At 40.9% G+C, this 21,116-nt stretch overlaps 1 protein-coding gene across 1 annotated transcript in view; it reads right to left on the bottom strand.

Annotated features, from left to right (window-relative positions):
- The window catches only part of LOC103261652 (serine/threonine-protein kinase TNNI3K-like), a 286,249-nt gene that overhangs the window by 142,780 nt on the left and 122,353 nt on the right, over nucleotides 1-21,116 (bottom strand). The window contains 6 exon segments of the mRNA XM_008059229.2: nucleotides 17,784-17,888; nucleotides 18,598-18,792; nucleotides 18,919-18,976; nucleotides 19,060-19,152; nucleotides 20,102-20,158; nucleotides 20,696-20,742. Coding sequence (XP_008057420.1) covers nucleotides 17,784-17,888; nucleotides 18,598-18,792; nucleotides 18,919-18,976; nucleotides 19,060-19,152; nucleotides 20,102-20,158; nucleotides 20,696-20,742 — 555 coding nt within the window.

Here is a 21,116-nt window from a genome sequence, read left to right as displayed (position 1 = left end):
AGTCTCACTCTGTCTCCAGACTGGAGGGCAGTGGCCGCTCCTGGCCACCGCAGCCCCGACCTGCTGGGCTCCGGCGATCCTTCTGCCTCGGCCTTTCAAGTAGCTGGAACTACAGGCGCATGCTACCATGGCTCATTTTTGATTTATTGTAGAGATGAGGTCTCGCCAAGTTGTCCAGGTGGGTCTCGAACCCGTGGGCTCAGGCAATCCACCTACCTCAGCCTCCCAAAGGCGCGGGATGGCAGGCTGAGCCACCGAGCCCGGCTCAACCAAAGTTTTTATATGGAAGTTTTGAGAAGGCTGCGTCACAGTTTCTGGAAGAAATGTCCTGAGGTGTGGCAAACAGATGACTGGTGCTTCCACTCTACACCGTGCTGAGTGTTCAGCAGTTTTGGACCAAAAATCAGCATGATCTCCATGCCTCACCCTTCCTATTCACCCCATCTCACCCAGGCAAGTTTCTTTTGTTTCCCAGGATTTTAACAAAAGTCCTCAAGAGGAAACGTTTTGCCGATATGGAAGAGGTGAAAGAAAAAACCAGCTGAAGCTCTAAAAGGCATCAGGACGGATGGGTTTGAAAACTGTTTTGAGCAACGGAAAAAAAAAACATCTCAAGAGGTGTATTGCTTCAAACGAAGAGTACTTTGAAGGTGACTGGAGTTTAGACATGTAAGAATAAGCACACAATATTTTATTAATAAATTCTGGGTTCTGGGGATCTCTCCTATATACACATATTGTGCCCATGAGATATTTTCCATCTGCAATTCTTCTTGCCTGAGCAGATCTCAGGTAGCTGAGTTCAGGCAAGGTCTGATGTTGCAGAAGAGACGAGGAGAGGGGGACTGATTATTTATGGTTTGACAATTAAAAAGCATCCTTTTCCAATATTGACCCTTGGCCTACTTTGCATTGCTGTTGCATCTGCACTTCCTCTTCCTCTCCTCAGCTGCCTCTCCCGCCCTTCTCAGGATATTAGTAGAGTTTAGTGAGGCATATTATGACCTTCAGAAGGAGGGTTATTTGTTGAGTGGGAGAATGGGAAGACAGAAAAGAATTATGAAATATACTTCTCTAGAGATATTCTTTGCAACTTATTTGTAGCCAAGATATGAAGTTGGAAGCTTGATAAACAGACACGCAAACCAGTTACTTCTGCAGTTATTTAAGGTAAAGGGACCAAGAACTAGCATTTATTGAATATTTGCTATGTTTCAGATTCGGCTAGCTAGTTTTAAACACTATGAGGTAGATACCGTTCCTGTTTTTAAATGAAGACTTTGATGTTTAGAAAGAACTTGCTGACCATTGCTGTGTCAGAAAGTGGCAGAGTGGGGCTAAGCCTTGACCTCTCTGACTTCTGAGTGCACTGTCTTTCTGCTACCCTGTGGTTACAGGCTCTCTTTTGTTCTACCACTTACTCTCAAAACTGTCATCTTGATTCCTAAACCCTGTATGGTTGGCCAACGATTCATGGTCATTTACTTTATACGAAATGATACTAAAAGCTCGGGTGGGCAAGCCAAGCCCAGCTTTAGAGAGAAGGACTTCAAACTGAGATGTCTCAATGGTTTTCTTTTGGTAGCAAACCTTGGTTCTGATTCCTAGTCTCTAGAGCAGAGATTTCGTGTGTATAAAGTTACATTTTATGTATAAACTTCTCGTTTGCTTGTTATACAAGCATTTTGCTAAACTATGATTTTCAAAACACTTCACTAATCAAATGCTCAAAATAAGAATTTTTACTTTTATTTGCTTGTATCTTTTTTACTTGCATTCTTTTGTTTGTTGGTTTCTTTGCCTTAGGGTGGTGTACTCTCTTTAGTTCTCACTATGGCAGGTTTTACATACCAAAACCTCTACTTTTCCTTAAAATGTTCTGAAAAATGTGTAGCAAAATAAAAGACATATATAGCATAAGACGTTTGTTCAATTGTTGATACATGTGATTAAGGTAAGAGTAGAAGCTAGACAAATCCAGCATTCTTGCAACACAAAACCATGTGTTGACTGTATTTGGCAAATCAGAAGAATAGATTTGGATCATGCATACTGTGTAGCCTGCCTATGGAAGAGTTAGCAATTTACAAGCAAACAAATGACTCTCTGAAATGGCTAAACTATCCCAGCCCTGACAATGAGTAGACATCCTTAGTATCCAGTTAAGTTAGCTAAATAAATCAACTACTGCCCAAATGAGACCCATCTGAGTTATACCTTTCTGAGTAACTAATAGTCATCAAGGGAAGAGTCAGTTTATCCCAAATAACTTCACTGTGTTTATGTTGGAGCTTTAGTATTCACATTGCTAGTTCACTTCTGGCAACTAGTTTTGGATAGTCCAACCCAATTTTCTGAATTTGGGGTAAACTGATTTTAGATCAGAGTATAAAAAGAAATACTTTTCCGCACGTATTTCCATATACATTTTCACCGCCTTGAGACTATGCAGAAGTGCCCTCATAATTCTAATTTCCTACAGGAAGTCTGATTTTCTATTTCTTGCACAGAAATCCTATTGTGTGTATAATCTCACTTTTGTGATCTTGAATGTAAATTAATTAATTTACTGCATCTTTTCTGAGTCGCAAGATCAACTTTCACGAGATCCTATAGCTGTGCTCTCTCATCAATGGCCTTTTGTAAAAGGAAAAGCCATTGTAGTTGGCTGCAGCCCATGTGCCACAACTCAGTGCTACGTAACCAAGTAACGTGCTGCTTTAAGTTAACTGGATGATTTTAGGGTAGAGATATTTTTTTCTCTTCAGATGTTGCAGTTGCCCGTAAATAGTTAAGAGGTCAAACGTCTTCCATTCGCCAGGTTTTTTGGGTGATAAATAAGTGCCCCAGGCCTTTCTTTTGCCCTTCAATGCGTGTACTTTCACATTTGGCCAAGGAGTGGATTCTAGCACTGAATAGTCCCTGCATCAGACCAGAACCTGCAAGAATGAGTGAAGGTTAAGTGTGCGGTCTCAGAGACACTCGCTTGTCTTTCTTCCTGTCGATTTCTATGGTCTTTGTACTGAATGCTAACATTTGCAGACAGCCACCTTGACCTCAGTACGATATTTGTATTCATTAATGGCGTGTGAGTACATCTTTTTTCCTTCCAGTTCAGTTATGTTTATTTTTGTTCTCTATCTGGAATGAGTTTGATATTATTAGTGAGATCATTTGGCAAATAATTGTTTCTCCTTTTTGAGGTTACAAAACGGACAAATGACTTTGTTTATGATTAAAACGTGTCAATTCATATTACTATAATATCTCTTTTTAAGAATTCTACTTTTTCTAATTACTACCCATATTAGGCAATTTACTCGTATGCACATTAGAAGGAAGGACTGCATCTACTTAAAGACAACAATTTGATGAGGGTTTTAACAGATATCTACTGCGATGAAACCACCATCTCATTCAACATCCAAAACAATTCTGTCACCCCAAAAGGATTCCTCATTCCTGTTGCAGTCCACCCCTTTCTCAGTTCTCAGCTGCAGGAAACCATTAATCTTCTTTTTGACATTGTCAGTTCATTTGCATTTTCTAAAATTGTGTATAAGTGAAACAATATGGCAAGTGCTCTTGTCTGTGTGCTTCCCTTCACATGGCATAAGTTGAATGTAGAGAGAGAATGTTGACCATATTTGAGTGCATATTGGGATAATTCTCATCAATCAGGAGTGAAGAGGGACTGAAAAGTGAAAAGAGTAGCATAGGTATTTGTGTGTTTTAAAAAAGAAATTTTCTTTAAGTGGAAGGCACAATGTATTGGTGCTGTTGAAATCATAGGAATATTAAACACACACACACACACACACACACACACACACACACACACACACACACAAATCCTTTTCAGAAAGCAAGTTCTGGGTCAGCTAAAACTTAAAAATTTTCCATTAAGACATCTTATAATCACTGCATTTGAGGAGCTGAGCATCAACGTAAAACAAAATTGTGAAATGATTAATTTAGACATAAAAATATAACAAGTTCAGGAAATGTTGCCACTATTTTTTCAGGTTCACAAGAATCTGATTTTAGTTCCCACATACTCTTTTCAGAGGAATATTTAAATAATTTGACTGTGACAAGCCAAACTGTTTTGAGACCTCATTGAAAGTCAAATGAAAACATTAATCAGATGCAAAAATATTCCAGTCAGGCATAGAAGTGCTGCAGGTTAGAAAATAAAAATGTTGCCTCTGAGAAGGAAAAATCAACCAATTTAGAAAAGCAACTATTGGCTCAAATCTACATGGTCAGTAGTGACTAGAAATCACGAGTATTTCAAGGGATTGTATTTTTCCTCTGAATCATTAGATAGTCTTGGGCTATATCTACATTGCAAAACCAGTTTGTTTGACTAACTTTTCACCTGAGTAAATTAGAAAATCAGATTTTTCAAGCAACTGTCTTTCCTTTTCTCACTGTTTTTTGGGCAGGTTTTAGTGACTAGCATACAAATAATTATCTACAGCACAAAATAGCCAGGTAAGTAACTGTGGGATAGCATTCTTAACTGAGCAAAGGAATGACTTTCATACTATTAAATGCCACAGGATTGTTCAACATTAAGTGAAAACTACCTTTTCATTTCTGCTGTGGATTCTATAAAATACAGCTCCTTTGGTAAGACACTCTGACAAATATATTGCATTGCTATTCCGTCAAAGCTACCTCTGTTCTGTGGGACTAAACAACGAAGTATCTGCACACCATGGACCATCCCACTAAATAGTGTGGGCAACAGCCTTACTCTGTCACCTACTAGCCTTATTGCCTTGATAATTTGCTTAGCCTCTTTAAGCCTTTCTGTCATTATCTGTTTAAAAATGCCAACAGATAGAGATATGAGGATTTAATTAGATAATGCCTCTGAAGCATCGAGTGCAATGCTTGGCATAAAGAAACATTAATACACGTGAGTCTTATATTCTTGAAATTTTCATTCATTCATTCGTGCATTTGACAAACATTAATTGAATTTTTATGAGGGCTCAGTCACGGCACTAAGCACTGGGAATAAAATGGGGAAAAATTCACAGCCCCTGTCCTGACTAAGCTTAGCGTGCAGCAGGGAATATACTCAGGCACACCAGCCGCTTTGCTAGAGTGAGAAGTGCTCTCCGGAAATAAGCAAGAGCCTGGTGTGGCGTGGGTACCTGCAGGAGGGCTTCTGGGAGGAAACAGCAGGGATCAGTGGAGGTGAGAAGATGAGCTTTGGGGGGTATGGGTGGGGGAGGTAGGGGAGAAGAGGGTAAGAAAGGAAGCAGGGGAGATGCTTCCGTCAGAGGGACTAGCATGTGTTATGGCTGGCGCCGAAGGAACTACTTCAGAGCGAGACCATGGATGCAGTTCTACCAAGAAAGTCAAATACCGATCAATAATAACACTGTTGTGTTCTCTCTCCGGCTGACAGTGCTGAAAAACAAGCGGGCAAATCACAGATTTTTAGTCTCACTCACATTTAGGGAGCAAAAAAGAGGAAACTTTATCCAACCCAGAGGAAGTTCATCAAAGTTCAACGCAAAATATCTGCCTGAAAGTTCACCCATATCTCACTAGAAGGAGACTCAGAATCTCTTTCTCATTCTTTGTATAAGTGAAAGGGGGGGGGGGGGAGAGAAATTAAAGGAAAAGAATTAGAAGAAGCCTGTAATCAATCTTTTCCTTTACAAAGTCCAGCAAGCCAGGAGGCTTGCCTGAGGCTAAATCTTTCAGAGACCAAGGACAGGAAAAAGCTTATTAAAAATGTGCTCCATTCCCAAAGAAAAGGGTCACCCAAGACCCTCATGACTCTTGACTCTGAATAGATTTAATGAAAGCCAACTGCTATTCTAAGAATTCCGAAGGGGGATTTCCCTCCCCAAAGAAAGGAAGGTAGATAGCACCAATGCCCTAACGTGATTTCATCTGTGGCGCCAGGCGTGCTTTTCACTATCTTTCTGTAGACTGATAAAGCTGTTATATGAGGGCTTAGTGGCTGAGAATACAGTCCTTCTCACACAAGGCTCGAGACATCATTGACCCAAGGGCCATCCCTCCAGGATTAAGGAGCTAGCGTCCCATGAGGTTTGTGTCCTCTTTTCTCTGTGCTGGCCAAGGTAATAGTACACCTTGCAGATAAGGAGGATGTTATTCCCCACTTCATTTAGTAACCACAAACCTTTCACCTTCAGTTAGAGGAAGATAATCGAGACCCAGCTGCTAGACACAAAATGAGTCAGTTCGAGATTTGCTGGCAACTCGGCTTCATGCGGTTAATATAAATGGTATACAAATATCTCCTGAAGAATCCTTCTCTAATGGCCTCCACTCTAATATCCTCCACTGCTGTCTGTCCCCTCTCATTTTTCGCAAAGGTCTCTCTGTAAATAGGCAGACAGACATCATTATCTCCACTTGGCAAATGAGGAATCGAAGGCAGAACGAGGTCACGTGACATGACAGCAGTAACACGGCATCAACAGGAATAGAAATGACACCAAAGATTGTCGCTTGGGAATCAAGACAGTGTGACGAGGTGAAGTCTTCCTTTTCTCTGACTATTGAAGGCAGGGCAGGGACAGCCTGCTCAGTTTTGAAAGCATCCTCCCTTGCTCTTTATAGTGAGAGCTGAATCGAGTCTCAGAGAGCAACTTGGGTCAGAGAAGAAAAGCTGCCCACCCATGTAGACACACTCCATACATCCTTTGTAAATTAAATAAAATAAAGTAGAGCCTCTCCTATGTAAATAGTTTGACCTCCAGAATGCACCTCTGATGACACTTCTTTACCATTATTTCTGCCAACAAATGATTGTCAAATGAATGAATGACTGGAACTCAAATTGTACACTTAAGATTTTGAAGGAGCCCTAGGAAGAAGAATCATTGAGAAGAATATTGGATAAGCAAATAACCTTATCAACTACATTTTTACTCAGATTCCCGCGTCTACCTAATGAGAGTGTCAAACCAAATCCCTGACGGGCATTTGAACCCCACAGTGATGAGAGGTCTCAGTCAAGGCAGCAGCACGCCATTTGAACCAAGTTGACCTTCTTTGTAGAAGGAGAAAATCCATTTGCTATTCTTGTCTTTATTTTTCCTACATGTTCCTGAAAATCAAACGATTAAGTCATTTCCCAGGTCTTCATGACAAGAAGAAATTATCATCGGAGATATTATAAGCAAAGCTTGTGGTAATACAATCAAAAGAGGAGATAGGCCCTTAGAAACGTTTAATTCAGTAAAGAAGCTCAGTCATCCAAGAATATTAAGTGGTAAACAAATTCTTTCAGAAACCTTGAGAAAAAAATTAATGATAAGAATAGCTAAGGGATTTTCTCCTTTAAATCCAGTAAGGTAGGTATAAATATACCATTTTAGAAGCAAGAAAACTGCTACGCTTGGTCTGGCATTGGAGCCCATGCTACGGATGATGTCAGGCTATGGGCCTCAGGAAGGCGTCGCTCATGCCAACACGGAGCCCTTGGGCTCCACTAGGTCATCCTGTGACCCTCAGGAGGGTGGCGTCTACACCGACCCAGAGCCCATGCTCTCTGCTAAGTCATCTGTGTTGCTCAGGAGGGCCGCGCCCATGTCACCACAGAGCCCACGATTTTCACCAGGCCAACTTTGATCCTCTAGGAGAGTGGCATTCATGCCAACACAGAGCCCATGCTCTCGACTAGGTCATCCTCGGTCCTCTGGGAGGGCAGCGCCCACACCGACACAGAGCCTCAGAGGCACCCTGACTGCAGTTCCAGCCAGAGAAGACCAGTGTCATTTGGAAAGTTTCTTCCTCCCAAGGTTGATAGGGAGGATTTTTAAGTATAAAATATTAATCACTGCAAGTAAGAAAGTTGACAGGGATCTGTATCTCTTTTTCTGGGCCAAACTCAAGGTACATCTAGCTATTGGAAATTCAATCAATCGGAAAGAAATATCCACCTATTAAGATTGTTTCTCATTTATTAGCTAGAAATTTTGGCTCTGGGTCCCTAGTTAGGATGCACTCAATTAAACTCCAGTGTCTTAAGAACACAACAACACAACTGAATCGCATCAAGCCAAGGTTGAAAATGATGAAGTGAGAGTGAACAGATTACCACATGGCTGTGTTAATATCATTACTGAAAGGTTAGCTGCTTAGGAAATCGACAAGGTGCCAAGAGGGCGTTCACGGCGCTTCCCTGGAAATGAGGGCAGAGAAGAAACGAGGCTGAACAGAGAAAAGCTTTTGTTGACATTTTCAAAAGCCGACTTCATACAGGCCACATCCCCAAGGAACAGAGAATGGCAAATAAGGAAGGAACTAGTAACACCAGGAAATTGCAGGCCGGCGAGTTCACCCCCGGTCACAGGAAAGCATTTGAGAGATTGAAGCGGATCAGTCCTTGGGCGAGAGAAGGTAGCATCATTATAGGGAAGGTGCGCCTGCCCCCCAGCTTTGAGAATTGTCGGCTGTGACTGTGGCATTAAGGAAGCAGGCAGCAGAGTGAACCACCTCATCACAGAAAGCACTGGAACGGGAAATGCTGAGGCCGGGTTCTGGTATGGAGTCGCAGCATTTTTATATCAAATAAAAACTTAATTTTGGAATCACAGAATTCCCAGCTTCAGCCTAACTGGTACCCAACTTTCTGCGCTGTGTTATTCACAAAGATACATTTATTTGCACACACACATCATCTTGTGCGGCGTTTCGAATGGCGCGTGATTGCTTCGAACCCACCTCTAAGATGGGAGACTGAGAGATGTGTCTCCCTGGAATGAATGAATGAGGCAAGGATTCTGATGGCCACCCCTGTGGGAGAAGGGAGGTCTGACCGGGTTTGGGCAAGCGGTGTGATGGTTTGGGCTAAACAAGTAAGCGTCGCTGTGACTTAAGTGTACCTGTTTTAATTTAAGGAGCACATGTGTTGAAGGGAATTTAGTTAATGGAGTGTGAAGTAAGAACACTATTTTTAGAATTAGTGAATGCAGCCAACATTAAATGAGAAGTTCTAATGGAGACAGAGGAGAGAGAAACAGCATGTTAACTGGCCCTGGGAGGGAACTCCAGCCATTTCCACTGAAGTACGAAGAGAGGAAAACTCAAAGGACGTTCTGTGAGTGGCGTGTGGGAGGGAAGCGTCACCAAAACAAAGGCGAGGAACATGCCGGGACTCAGCTGGACCTTGGAAACTCTGAGAATTAGCTGGGAGGTACGGAAGTGGGTAGGCTTTGGAGTCAGGGGAGCTCACTGTTTCTTCTACAGGTTCAGGGAGTTCAGGACTGACAGATGGACTTCAGATGGAGACCCGGCATGTCAGAAATGAGGATGGAAATTACGACTGGTCACAGCATCTGGGGGCAGCTCATACCCAGGGTTAGAGTGACTTGAACTAAATGGTTAAGGAGCTCTTCCACTGGACGTGATATGACAACGGTCTCTGAATACAGTGCTTTCTTTTTGTTTTAATTTTTACTCGTGTGTGTGTGTGTGTGTGTGTGTGTGTGTGTGTGTGTGTACTGACATAAAGTGCAAGGGACTGTACTTAACGTTTCAGAATTTATAGGGCTTATTTCATACTACTACACTCAGATAGCAATGTGTTTTTCCTCTTGAGCCATATTTTGATTTAGGGGCATATGTCCACACATTCCCGAAGCTATGCTCATGTTTAAAATTAACTAACAAAAGTGAGTGAAAAGAGTTACTTCAAAATTAATTCATACGTAATATGCTTTACTAACTAGTTTTCACTACATTTTCCAATTAGTGATATTAGTTCATAAATTGTGAACATGTGTTTATAAACTAGACATATTTAATATGCAACCAACATTATACCTGGGATGCCAAAACATATGTACACATTTTAAGTATGACGGTTATTCAAAAGATGGCTTTAGTCAAATGAATGCTAGCACCATTGTGTGACAGGAGAGTCAAAGAAAATGGTGGAAGCACGGTTGAGCAAACATCATACTACACGTTGCTACCATAATTCAATTCAACTTCAAAAAGTAACAATAGACAACAACTCTTAAAATGTGTATACCTTTTGGGGGGCACCCCCGTATTTATGTAAGTGATCCATGAAAATTCAGATCGGCCTTCTCAAGCATTACTGTTACCCAAAGACCTACTTCTTGTTATCACAGTGTAAAGAGGGGAAGTGTAGCCCACACGGCTGGTTGCCCACCAGAAATCATCTCCTCTTCTGGACACACGGCAGGACTCCATTCCCAGTACCTCATGTGGTGAGTCATAGCCATGTGATGGAACGCTAGCCAATGGGGTGTGACGGAAGAGACATGTACCTTCTAACGCCTGGCCCATGCAACGTTTTCAGCAAGTCTTATGTGTTCTTGACACGTTAATACCCACCTGAAGATAAGTCCTGAGTAATCTCAGGGATATGGGCTGCCCCAACAACAACTTGTTCGTCCACACAATCAAGAAACAAACTTCATTTGTGTTTGAACCATTCTGCGTTATGGATCTATTGTTGCAGTCGATAAACGAGTCTGACTAATCCAAATTTCACCTTGGGAGTATTCGTAAGTTATATAGCTTAGTTTTCTCATCACTCAAAGCAGTAATAAAACTGACATCGATTGCAACTGATCGCTTTTTAAAAATTTAAGTGGGAAATCTGAAGTCACATTGTAATTTCGGACACAAGCGTTTCAGAACTACAGGCAGTCTTTAAGCCCTAAGGCCCTGATCCCTAAGGCATCCGTTGTATGCAATGAATTAACTTTTCTTTCATGTATCTCACATGATAATAATTATTTCTCATGCTGGGGAGAATTAAAAACTATCCCTCAACTCGCCCTCCATAGGGTTTAACTCCTTCAGAACTCCAGTTTGGAAAGGCTAGACGCATCCCAAAATCACGTGGAAATGTGTATACTCATATGTGTCTAAGTATCAAGCCTGTGAACCCCTTGAAGAATGCGGAATATGTAAACATATCTATGAGTCTTTCTATTGATAGGTACATCTATCTATTACATATAATTCTGTATTATTTGAGTATATAATTCCCACACTACTGTGTGCAGTGCTACTGTCTGATATTGAAATTTTTATTCTGCTTTGGCTACCTATGAAGGCACTACATGCCCAACCTAAGAAATTTTGAATTAGCCTCTCAATGTCTTTAATTCTGTTTTTCTTTTCTTTTATTTCCAGATAATTCTTCTGATCAGGGAAGTGTGTAAGTACTTACTCAGGCTCTAAGCTCTGTGAGAGAGTGCCATGGCCTGCCATTCTCTGCTATATCCCAGGGCCTAGCATAGAGCCTAGATCATATCAAGCATTCAATCAATATTTTATATTATTTCATTAACTCACTTATTAGTAAAATGGAAATGAGTACAAGTAACTGACAAAATTTAAAATGCCACTTGTGAAGGCTGGTTTTATTCCAGGATATCACAAAACCAGGGTTGTTAAGGGTTTCACAAGAGCTTCCATGGGTTCTCTTGCGGCACTTTTATAAGTATTGTAACACAATCAGTTAATTGGTCTGCATATGGGTATTCAGAAGCATCTCGAAGATGGCATTTGCCAATGGATGCTACATTCTCTCTGCATAACCACTCATTAGAAAAGTCACAAGTGAAAAGAGCTGGGAGGAGGCCTCTATTATGTAAACAGAGGGTGGAATATAATTGCACCTGATAGGTAGTTAGAAAAAACAATGAACAATTTGTGTACTTTTCTTAATTGCTATGTGTTTTCTTTTAAAGTGCCGTCTCCTTATATTTTCTATTCAATTCAAAGGCAATGCTGGGTGGCTCAGCCTGTAATCCCGTGCCTTTGGGAGGCTGAGGTGAGTGGATTGCCTCGCGGGTTCGAGACCCACCTGGGCAACTTGGCGAGACCTCATCTCTACAATAAATAAAAAAAATTTAGCTGGGCATGGTAGCACGTGCCTGTAGTTCCAGTTACTTGGAAGGCTGAGGTGGAAGGATCACCGGAGCCCAGCAAGTCGAGGTTGTGGTGTCCGGAAGCGGCCACTGCACTCCAGTCTGGGCGACAGAGTGAGACTCCAACTCAAACAAACAAACAAACAAACAAACAAAAACAAAAAGAAAGAAAGACAAATACACATAGCCGGGCTCGGTGGCTCAGCCTGTAATCCCGCGCCTTTGGGAAGCTGAGTGGATTGCCTGAGCCCGCAGGTTCGAGACCTGCCTGGGCAGCGAGACCTCATCTCTACAATAAATCAAAAAATCAGCCGGGCGTGGTAGCGCGCGCCTGTAGTTTTGGCTGCTTGGAAGACTGAGGCAGAAGGATAGCCGGAGCCCAGCAGGTCGAGGCTGCGGTGGCCAGGAGTGGCCGCTGCACTCCAGTCTGGGCGACAGAGTGAGACTCCGACTCAAAACAACAACAACAACAAAAACATGTCAACTTAAAAAACAACAGTTCAAATTTTCTATCATTAATATTTTCGACACTTCCTAAAGTCTTCACTAATTTAGTTAAATGTCACTTTCAAAATTAAGATTCTTTTACCCCTTACCAGCTTCGTCTTTTAAAATTATCTGTCACTTGTCATTGGAAAGTTGGCTATTTTTAAGTGATCACTCATTATTTTCCTTCATACTCACCAGAATAAGCTGACCATCAGAAATCAGCATGCGTTCTTCCCAGATCTAGATCCCAAACGAAGTAGTTGTATTACAGAAAAATAAATATTGATCTGTATGAGGATATTGTGGAGTGTTTTTCCTTCTCCATCATCATAAGGGTACAAACGAGGGATTGAGAGGAATACAGATGACATTTTGTATAGTGCATCATAGTTTATAGCATGCTTTACCTACACGTATCTCATGAGAATGTCATGCATGGCTCTTTTGTGATGGAGGTATCAGTAAAAAAAAAGTGTAAAGCCTTTTGCTGTAAACCATAACTTGAAAGCTTCAATGCCACAAAATGAATGTATAAATTGGGCCCGGTATAAGTTGGTAGGTGATGAGGTCTATAGCAAATGAGAGAGATCCATTTCTGCTTCAAGCTATGAACATTTAGAAATACATCTAAACCCGCGAGCCAAACAAAACATTTCTGCCTGCCTCACGTGCAACCTCTCCTCCACACTAGCAGAACATAAGATGCGGAAGAAAAAATAAAGTGAGAACCCACGCGTGGGACGAGATGGGATGAGAAACGGGTTGGGTCCCAGAAATGGAGCCTGTTTAAGCAAGGGATGATAGAGGTTGCCGGTGTCCCTCCAGTGTCATCAACATGCTCCTTCTTTCTCTTTTGACATGGTTTTGTTGTTGTTGTTGTAGTATTATAGAGGGTGAAAAATATTACAGTGACATGGCCTTGGACTGAGTCTCTTCAGTCAGTTTCCTTATCTGTAAAATGGAGAAATGTTAACCACCATAGAGTTGTGAGGTTACATGAGAGCAAGACAAAGGCTTAGCAGAACTCCCTTCACACTGTAAGTGATAAGCAAATGCTAAGTATCGTCATTCTCATCATCACCATTGGGCATAACCACTTCCTGACTCATTCCTTGAACTTCTCCTTAGTATATACAGTCGGCCCTCTTTATCCAAAGGTTTGTCACTCATGGAGTCAACCAACCGGGACTGAAAATATCACCAAAAAAAAAAAAAAAGGTTGGGCACAGTGCCTCGGCTCATGGCTGTAATCCCAGCACTGTGGGAGGCTATGGCAGGAGAATCACTTAAGACCAGGTGTTTGAGGCTGCAGTGTGCTATGATCATATCATTGCCCTCCAGTTTGGGTGACAGACTGAGACCCCATCTCTTAAAAAATAAATGCTTCTGTACTGAACTTGTATCAACTTTTTCCTTGTTATTATTCTTTAAATAATACAGCATAACAGCAATTTCCACAGCATTTACATTGTATTAGGTGTTATAAGTAATCCAGAGATAACTTAAAGTACAGGGAGGTTATGAGTATGTTAAATGCAAATACTACGCCATTTTATGTCAGAGACTTGAGCATCCATAGATTTCGGTATCCTCAGGAGGTCCAGGAACCAATCCCCTCTGAATACCAAGGGACCACTCAGGAAGATCAAGATCAACTTTTGGAACTGTGTTATAAGAAGCCTCAGTCTGTCTGGCTTGCCACAGGAAAAGCAGGGTTGTTGCCTCTCACTCAAATATATTTCAACAACCACAAACCCAAATACAAAAGCGTCCCTTCTCTGTGGGCTTATTGATAAGCTCAAATAACCTCATTTCATTAAAATTATAAAAGTTACTGGGCAAGTTGGACTCTACACACCAGTAGTCACACTGGTACTAACTAAATGACATTCGTAGAAACACACCAAGAATTTGGCTCAGTTGAAAATGCAGTGACTGAGCGTCTTGTCTGTGTCTGACCCTACGTGCAGTTCTGAAAGTAAGTGTGGGATGGAGAGGGCAGCCTCTGACCTCAAAGTCCTGACTTGCCCAGACTGGAGGGGAATACAAAATCGTGAGCGGATCATGTGAAGACAAACACAAATAAGTGTCTGAGTCCCTCACTCTGGTGTGCGTGCTTTCTTCAACCTCTTCCAGTGGGACTTTCTAAGTACTGTAGAAAAGCAGGGACTAGTGTGCTGTGAAAAGACTGAGGAAAGATCCATGTCTGTTCTTCAAAGTCTACTTTTAGCTCTACAACTTCCGGGAAGTGTTCAACGCCATTTTGTTCTTTGTCTTACTAGAAATCCTCTGAAAATTGCTACTTAGTCATTTTGGCCACTATTCATTTTCCACTGAAAGTGGAAATGTAGTGGCTTTTGGGACAAATGCCCTATATACCCAACTAGATTGTAGGAAGTCCTCTGTAGGGAAGGACCCGTGCTCTTTTGGGCGATGTACATTGCTATAGCTGCATTCATCTGAAAATCAATGTTTTGTTGTTGCTACCAGATTACAAGTTGGTAGAAAAACAGTCCACAGATAATAGATGCAATGATGAAACACCGTTTCATAATTTTTGAAAACTTTTTGGTGCAGTTTAAGCATTTAGGCTAGATTAGAGACATCAAAAACTGTAAGTATAAGCCTATATCTGTTATATAGTAAATGTACTGTTTTCACTTTTAATCGACATTTATATTTTTAGTCCTACTTATAACCGGTGGTAACAACTTGCTCTTACTCACAGGGAAAAAAGATGATACATTCAATAGCCCCAGAAATCAAGAGTTACAGCTAGAAAAAACTTATGACGATTACTCACTTGCTTGAATACCACATGCAAAGATGGTAGATGGCAAGGTAATACTCCTAAAAGTCAAAATCTTCAGTTTGCCTTATGCTAACTTATCTTCTAAATCTGTTTTCTAAATATTGTGACTGAAATTTAAAGAAAAATATTTTTATTAGCATAAATATTTGCTTTGAAAAAGGTCAAGAAAAAATAGCTAACAATGAAATGACTTTAAAAAAACAAGTACATAATTACAAGCAGAACCCTATATACGTTTATTTTCAATATCTAAGATTCTACCACTCTGTGTCTGAGTTATTTCACTTTATCTTTCCTATCTTTCATATCTGTCTGAGGAAAGAAAAATAGCTCAGAGCAGTCTGAGCTACATGAGCAAAGCAAAATCTATCAGGCCTGAAGAGAGAGAGTATGGGACTTTACTCCCCTCCACCGTTCCCCAGGGGCAGTTGTTTAAAGGCATTTTGTTCCTGACTAGCTGCCTCACCCGCTATCCTTATGTTCCTGAAAATTGTGCTATAAAGAATAATATACAGCTAATCAGTACCTTATATTATTTTAATGTAAATTCTTGGTGAACAACTTAGGGACTGTCCTCTTATTTTTCTTAAAAACCCACTTGTAACTGTTGCTAACTGGAGTGTTTATTCAGAACAACTTGAATCTATGCTTTGGAGCTCAAAGGGTCAACTATATTTTCTGAATCTCATTATTTAAGGTTGACATGTCTTTTCCTTTCATTTCCATTACCACTAGTGAAATTCCGCTTTTCATTACTTCTTGTCTAGATTACTGCAACAAATACCTCACCAGTTTCTTGAATTCCTCTTCAAGTTTATCTTTTACCATAGGGGTCCCCAACACCTGAGTCATTGGCTGGTACTGGTCCATGGCCTGTTAGGAACCGGGTCACACAGCAGGAGGTGAATAGTGAGCATCTTCTGTCAGACAGACGGGGCATTAGATCCTCACAGGCATGCAGAACCAACAGTGAACTGCACATGTGAGGGATCGAGGTTGCATGCTCCTTATGAGAATGTAAGGCCTGATGATCCCACCTCCCCTGGTCCGTGGAGACACTGTCTCCCACAAAACTGGTCCCTGGTGTCAAAAAGGTTGAAGACCTCTTTTACCAGATGTTGGATTAATCTTTCAGTGGTGTAGCTCTGAATTTGGAGTCTCCAGCTGAAGCATCTGCAGCGCCTTCCTCTTGCTTACAGAGCAAAGTCTAAACTGCCTTAGTGCAGAGATCTGTGCTCTTGTTCCACTTTTCCATACTTTTCTTCCAGTTGTCTGCTGTATACCCTCCACATAGTACATACATGTGCACATTCTGCCCACTAGAATGAAACTATTCATGATTCCTATACCTGCCTTTCACATTCTAATCTCTGCTCATCTCATCAATGTCTCCCCTGAGCCTAGGATGTGCTTCCATATTCTATTCGTGTTCCAGGACCAAGTCTGTATGTCTCTTATGCGCCTCAGAAGGAATTCGCATTCTTTTTTCTGACATGTTTTTACTGTTCTTTTATAGAACTTACTATTTTATACTTTAAAATACATACATGGAAGTATTTTTCTTCACTACTGGAAGGTGAATGCTCTTTGAAAGTAGAGCTTATGAAAGGTCCACGTTGTAAGCTCTATTGTGCTGAATAGAAAGGCTTTCAACATGGCAGATATACACATAGTTGCTGAAGAATTGACTGAGTAGAATCATGAACATTTAGTAGCTTTAGAACTGTGGAGGTTGTATAAGGGGTGGTATAGGGGATCTGTTGGAACCTTACTGATGGTCATGAAATGGAGACGATTGATTATTGATGATCGATGTGGGATAATCTGACTTGCTCCGAAAACTCAGTCATGGTTGTGCGAAAGCTCTCTACAGAAACTGTGGGCTTCCATGGGGGGAAGCAGTGGGCAACAGGAAGTGAACACAGTTCTCTACCCTACTCAGCCTTCAATGGAAACTGCTCCGTTGTGTACGCTGGCCTTCCCTGTAAGACTTTGCTTAGAGAAAGATCTCACCTGTCAAGAGAGTTCTTGACTGTCCACAGGATTCCACAACTGGGACACTCTGGTTCTATATGCTTCAAGTCTCTATTTTTTCATGAAAGCCTCTTCTCATGAACACTAGTAAATAAGCTGTTGCGGTTTGGATGGATTTACTAACACAAAATACTCAAAGTGGTAGCACAAAGTAAAGCTGGAGTTAATTTTATGTCAGATCCGACTTTAACACCCAACTTAAGACCAATCTTTTTTTAATAGCCATTAAGCTTAGTCTCTGATCTGACCTTACTGGCCTGGAAACCAGTTAACCGGTACATCTTACCGACATCACTAGCTTTCTAGACATTCTTCATAGATTTAAAAGATCCCTGACAAGCAGTTACGCAGCTTTCTCTCCCTGCAAGAGACAATGGCAAAACTTTCCACCACCTAGCCTTACAGTAGCCTGTCCCCTCACCCACAGAACACCTCGATCTGCAATAAATCTAAAATGTGTCTTCACCGAAATCTGTCTTAGACTTCGAGTCAGTTCTACACTCCTAAGTACGTTATTTAGGGGGGGGAAGTACCTGTTCAAGTCACGGTGTATAATTGGCTGTGTCAGGTTGTGAAGGTACTCCATGCCTTTGGCAACATCCACTGCAATAATTAATTTGGACTGCAAATCAAGAACCCTGGAATTTAAAAATAGATTTAATGGAGAGGAAATGGTGAAAGCCAATAATGTATCTTAAAAAAAAAATCAAATGGTGTGTGAGATTTGTTATTCTGTATGATTTCAGCCTTTTTTTTTTTCTTTCTTGAAAGTTAAGCTAAACATTGAACAAATCTAGAAAAAATGCTTAAGAAAGTAATCAATTATAGATCAACTCAGATATAAATCACTTCTCGTTTAAAACATGATACTTGGTTTCCTAATTTATTTGTAATATTATACTTAATTTCTTTGTAATAATGTAAAAATGAAATCTATTTTAATCACTGAGTGAAACTACATTCTAATCGTTGTATGCATAGACCTAGGAAGTGAACTCAAATTAGATTTGTGAAAGATCATTCTTTTTTAAAACTTTCTTTTATAAATACTCTGATTCCTATTAATTATTTTACTCTGAGCTTACGTATATCTGCTTTATTGGTATGTCAAATTTAGCCTAATTATTTTAAGCTTCAGTTGCCAATTTGAATCCCTTGAATCCTTTAGCTTCACCTGAATTCTGTTAGAAAGCACAGAAGTATTTCTGAAACACAATTGTTAGGCATGAGTTGCTGGCCATACTTAAGATGCCATATTTGTTCACACGTGGATCTCAGAAGCCCCTGAAGTGCTGCACAGGTAGTTCTGTGGCATGCCCAAGGATAAATCGGAACAAAGACCCATACCTCTTCTGTTCATGAAGGAGGGAGAACAGAGAACCCCCCGGTATGTGCTGTGTGACGATGGCAAACTGGCTGGGATCGTTCAAGCAGGCGCCCACAAACTGGACCACACAGGGATGGTTGAGCTGGCAGAGAATGGACACCTCTTGGCAAAACATGTCCACATCTGACTTGGAGCAGTAGGTGTGGCCTCGGTACCTGGAAACAGCAGCAACAGGACATGCTTGATCAACAGGTGGGCCCGGACAAAGGGTTTGACACGCTCACACTTCTCAAAGGTCGCAGCTCCACCTGGATGCTGCGTTTTTTCATCGACTTGCTTGCCGTTTTATGGCCACTATCTTATTCCTGCATCGTCCTTTGTATACTTTCCCAAAAGAACCTACAGTTATTGAAAAGAAATAGAGAAACACATATTATCTCGAGCCCATTAAACAGAAGCAGATCTGTCTTTTTTTTGGTTACCTGAGTCGATTATCTCATGGAACTCAATTTCTGAAAGCTGAAGGTGCAAATGTGAAGGCAACCCAGCTCTTAGGAGGAGAACGTCTGCCTTCTCTGCAAATAGGAATGGTCGTTTTTATTTTTTAAGATCAAAGCACACATGGGGATGTGCACCCCATGCATATATACACTTCACCCAAACATCATTTCCTAATAGCATTTAATTTTCCAGCTGTAATTAAAAGATACAAAAACCTCAACACAAATGGTCCTTGCCCCTGCATTAAAATCATGTTGGTTTTCTGTCTCAGCTACTCACCCCTGGTTATTAGGGCTAAGGTTTATTCCTGATCTGTCCACCAACCAGCTTGCTTACATGACACTGAAGCCCTGGAGCACAGTCTGCATTTCATCACAATGAAAGTTCCCATCTGGTCACCTCTTCAACCCATCCCTGGAGGCTTAGCCAAATGCCTTTAAAACTGAGCCCCAAGGATATGCCAATTCAGTGACAAATCAGCATATGAATCATTCTGAGGAACTACCCCAAACCAAAAACTAACCTCAAAAGACTTCAAATTCCAAGCAGTTAAATATATATTTACAGTTGAATCATATGTTTTACTTTCCTGGTCCAATGGTTTTAATTACTGTATACAGCATACATTCAAAAAAGTTCCCAAAGTATTAGTTATTTGGATATTTTGAAAAAATCATTTTTTTCAAATGTTTTTTTCTAAGGCAAACCTCTTCCCAATTCTTCTTAAAGAAATACTAGTATTTATAAGACACTCTTACTAAAAAGTACAAATATTTAAACAGCACTGTGAGAATTTGATCTTTTTTTGATACCATGTGAAATTTTTATGGTTATATCTTTATTTACTGCAAGGACATAAGAGGTTAAGGCTAATTATGGAAAGCATGGTCTGTTGTTAACTTTGCTTGTGCTTGTAAAACTGTCATCATTTGTAATATGGAAAATAAAATGGAAAGTTATTATATTTGAAGCTATAGCTATCCTTAGGAATCAAAGACAACAATTGTCTCATAGTAGAAATACCTTTTGTCATGCTTTTAATCTTCCCCAAGGGGGATGGAACAGACACGTAGGAGTCATCTAGAAATCAAATTATGTAACAGAGTTGAATCATTTTTTTTTCTACATGAAAGTTCAACAATATATAAAGAAGCAGGTGACGAAACCAAAGAAACTAACAGCTGAAGACCCAAATCTTTCTCTGGAAACTGAAGCTGTATTGCAAGTGTTTATTTAGAAAGGGCATAAAAAACTTTTTTAAAAAATCCAAGTTGTAGCAGGCTCTAGCAGATTTGTGTCTGGATAGGCATACTCAGTAATGGGTTACTGAAATGGAACATGGCCGCTCTCCACATACCCGGGCCTTCCCAGACACACACAAGCCTCATACACATCCAGTCCAGGGAATGCTAAGCTTAGAGGAACTGCAGATTGGTGAATCAGAAAATAGCTGAAATAGAAGCTTCTTTACGTTCAGCCTCTCCCAGACATGAGCTTTCTCAAAATAAAACTCGTCTGATGTAGGCTATGCCCTCCTCCCTAGCCCCAGAATAACAGTCACAGAAACTTTAGACACACTGTGGCACGATGACGGATACTGGGTGAGAAAGGGGGTACCTCCTCCAGGCTGAGATCACTCATTGGTTCAGAATAACGTATCAAGACTCTGGTCGACGTGAGGCACTATGTTGGGCGTGCTAATAGGTGCTGGGGACACAGGGACCAGAGTGACCAGGATCCTACCTTAAAGGGCTCACTGTATGGCTGAGCAAATAACTATGAAAGTGATGAGAATTTCAAAATGATGAAATACTAGATGCTATGGGAATATATAATACGGGCATGATTAAAAGGGTGAGAAGCACATACGGTCACCAGGAAAGGGAAATGTACAAGGGGGACAAAGTAAAAAAAAAAAAATCCAGAATTTATATTAAAAAATTGTGTATGAGCCGGGCTCAGCGGCTCAGCCTGTAATCCCGCGCCTTGGGAGGCTGAGGTGAGTGGATTGCCTGAGCCTGCGGGGTCGAGACCCGCC

This window comes from Carlito syrichta, unplaced genomic scaffold (genome assembly GCF_000164805.1).
Source record: "Carlito syrichta isolate Samal-C Ts95f unplaced genomic scaffold, Tarsius_syrichta-2.0.1 Scaffold303962, whole genome shotgun sequence".
Lineage (NCBI taxonomy): Eukaryota > Metazoa > Chordata > Mammalia > Primates > Tarsiidae > Carlito > Carlito syrichta.
This window is presented reverse-complemented; position numbering and strand designations above follow the sequence as displayed.